The sequence below is a fragment of the Dendropsophus ebraccatus genome, chromosome 5 (assembly GCF_027789765.1).
Source record: "Dendropsophus ebraccatus isolate aDenEbr1 chromosome 5, aDenEbr1.pat, whole genome shotgun sequence".
NCBI lineage: Eukaryota > Metazoa > Chordata > Amphibia > Anura > Hylidae > Dendropsophus > Dendropsophus ebraccatus.
In genome coordinates this window covers 9,190,760-9,193,275 of record NC_091458.1, presented here as the reverse complement: position 1 = coordinate 9,193,275, position 2,516 = coordinate 9,190,760, and the positions used below count along the sequence as shown (strand labels likewise).

The 2,516-nt window shown below is 45.7% G+C and overlaps 1 protein-coding gene across 6 annotated transcripts in view; it reads right to left on the bottom strand.

The window, feature by feature from the left end:
- Positions 1-372: 372 nt before the first annotated feature.
- Positions 373-2,516, bottom strand: part of ARAP1 (ArfGAP with RhoGAP domain, ankyrin repeat and PH domain 1) — a 99,087-nt gene continuing 96,943 nt past the window's right edge. For all 6 annotated transcript variants that reach the window (XM_069969435.1, XM_069969436.1, XM_069969437.1 and 3 more), the window contains 2 exons: positions 1,641-1,682; positions 373-1,292 (listed from right to left, as the gene is read on the bottom strand). In XM_069969435.1, the coding sequence (XP_069825536.1) occupies positions 1,665-1,682 (18 nt within the window). In that variant the 3' untranslated portion in view covers positions 373-1,292; positions 1,641-1,664. The remainder of the gene's footprint in view (positions 1,293-1,640; positions 1,683-2,516) is intronic.

The following is a 2,516-nucleotide window of genomic DNA, read 5'->3' as shown; positions in this document are numbered from 1 at the left end:
CATGACACAGAAACTCTACGCTATTCTATGAACTGTTGTGTCAGGCTCCACCCCCTAACACATTGCACAATGTATCTGTTTTATCTGGAGCGTCCCTTTAAGTGTCCTCTGCCTTCCTTTCTGCAAGATGATGGAGGCCGGAGATAAAAGAATATTGGGGGGGTATGTGCTGGAATGAGTGGGGGCCATCATGGTAGAATGTGGACTCCCATAAACTACTCCAACAATAGGCAGGGCAAGTGATCATCCAGGAGACATCCCCTCTATCCCATACACGGTTGACATGACTTGGGGTATGTTGACCCCATTATTATATGATGTATCCCAGCATGCTTTGCAGATCTCTTCTTCCTCAGAGCATCAAATACACCACACAGTGAAACGCGTCGGCTTTATTGATGGATGAGAATTACATGTGCTGAATGCCCGCGGCTCCTCCTACTGGGGGGGATAGAATGTGAGACGGTGGGTGATGACCAGGACATCGGGCTATATAACACCCAGAACGGACATGAATGCGGCATGTTCCGGTGCAGGGACGGGGGTGGTTGGTCATCTGTGTGGTGCAGAGATGAAGACCGCGCCATTTCTGGAGACCTCAGCCGGAGGCCCTTGAGAACTGGAGTGTACATATGTATGGCCAACACCGGCCGCCATGTTTGTATAGTCCTCGTACTGTTTAGGTGCTAACTTACAGAGTTCAAGCAATTTGAGCGGAGATCCCCAGTATGGGTCCAGTGTGATATTTGTATGGTATAAACATGGCCGGACAAATGACCTCATAACCTCGCAAGAACTTAGTATATGAGAGATGGAGATAAGTTCATCCATGTTCCAGTCGTCCTATGTCAATGGGACTTCATTAAAATGTTCACAGTTATAACTAAACATACCCCCCCCCACTAAACTAGTACAGCCCCGAAAACACATGGACCCCCTGCAGACGACTCCTTCAGTGTTAGTGCATCACAGCTTCTCCGGCAACAAAGGCAAATCCATATACAAAGGAGGTGCAGTCTTCTCCTTCAAGTCTTGAATTAGAGGGTCGGAGGAGGCAACCATAGTCCCGGGCGGAGCGTCCATAGGGGAAGATCAGGGTGGGGTCGTATTTACAGAAGACTTTCTACAAGGCACATATTCTACTGTACACGATTTGTGTTCCGTCCATTATATTATCCAGGTTATATATAAAGGGGCAGGCTCCTCACCATCTCCCACGGCGGAATGCTCTACATGCGCCAAGTCCAAGGAGTCGCTCAACGCAAGGTCCTGTTAAAGAAGTCGGATGAGACCTGCAAAGTGGAAAATAAATCAATGATAAAGAATGACATAGGAGAAGCAGCAGCGACTGAGGAAAGAAAGGGGGAGAGGGGGAGGAGGGGGGAGAGGGGGAGAGGGGGAGGGAGAGAGGAAGAGGCGGGGGGGGCAGGGGAGGAAGCCGGATCCTTCCCCTTCTCTTACATTATGATTGAAGGTTTTGTAATACGGCAAAATTCAACAAGTCATATAGACAACTAGACAATTGCACATCTGTCATAGCTGATGAAATTCTAAATAAAGGGGCGGGGCTGACAACGTTAACAAAAAGATGGTAGTCTGATGACAGAGTCTGGAGGAGCAGAAAAGCAGAAGCCATTTACCTGGAACATCCAGAGCTGCCAACCTCATACGTTACCGAGGAGCTGTAAGGACGAAACAAAGATAGAGAGTTACCAACACGGGACGCAAGGCATCAACTATTGTACAGTGCGGATCCAGAAGAAGAGAACACTAAACCCTGTGAGGTATTTACATCAGAATTCATGAGTTTTCCCTATGAAAAGCAGTTAATGTCCCAGTAAATATGATACAGTGTATATAATATATATACCGTGAACGATGAGCATGTACACTGAAAGACTTGAGAACCCATAACAATGACTTTGAGGTCAGCTCAAAAGACGCCATTAATGGCATACCAATACCAATGAATTTTTGTTTGTCACTTGATCATTGCCGCGTTGACACCAGAAGATTATCGCTTAAATTCAAACAATTTAACGATTTTTGCACGATAATCGGCCCATGTAAAAGGTTCTATATAAAGAACTAATAGTGTCCATAGTGTGACCGCTCTTACAGTATAGACTCTATAGTGTGACCGCTCTTACAGTATATACACTATAGTGTGACCGCTCTTACAGTATATACACCATAGTGTGACCGCTCTTACAGTATATACTGTAAGAGCGGTCACACTATGGTGTATATACTGTAAGAGCGGTCACACTATGGTGTATATACTGTAAGAGCGGTCACACTATGGTGTATATACTGTAAGAGCGGTCACACTATGGTGTATATACTGTAAGAGCGGTCACACTATGGTGTATATACTGTAAGAGCGGTCACACTATGGTGTATATACTGTAAGAGCGGTCACACTATGGTGTATATACTGTAAAAGCGGTCACACTATGGTGTATATACTGTTACAGATCTGTGCTGTATATCATGACATGACCAGGGCTGGGAGG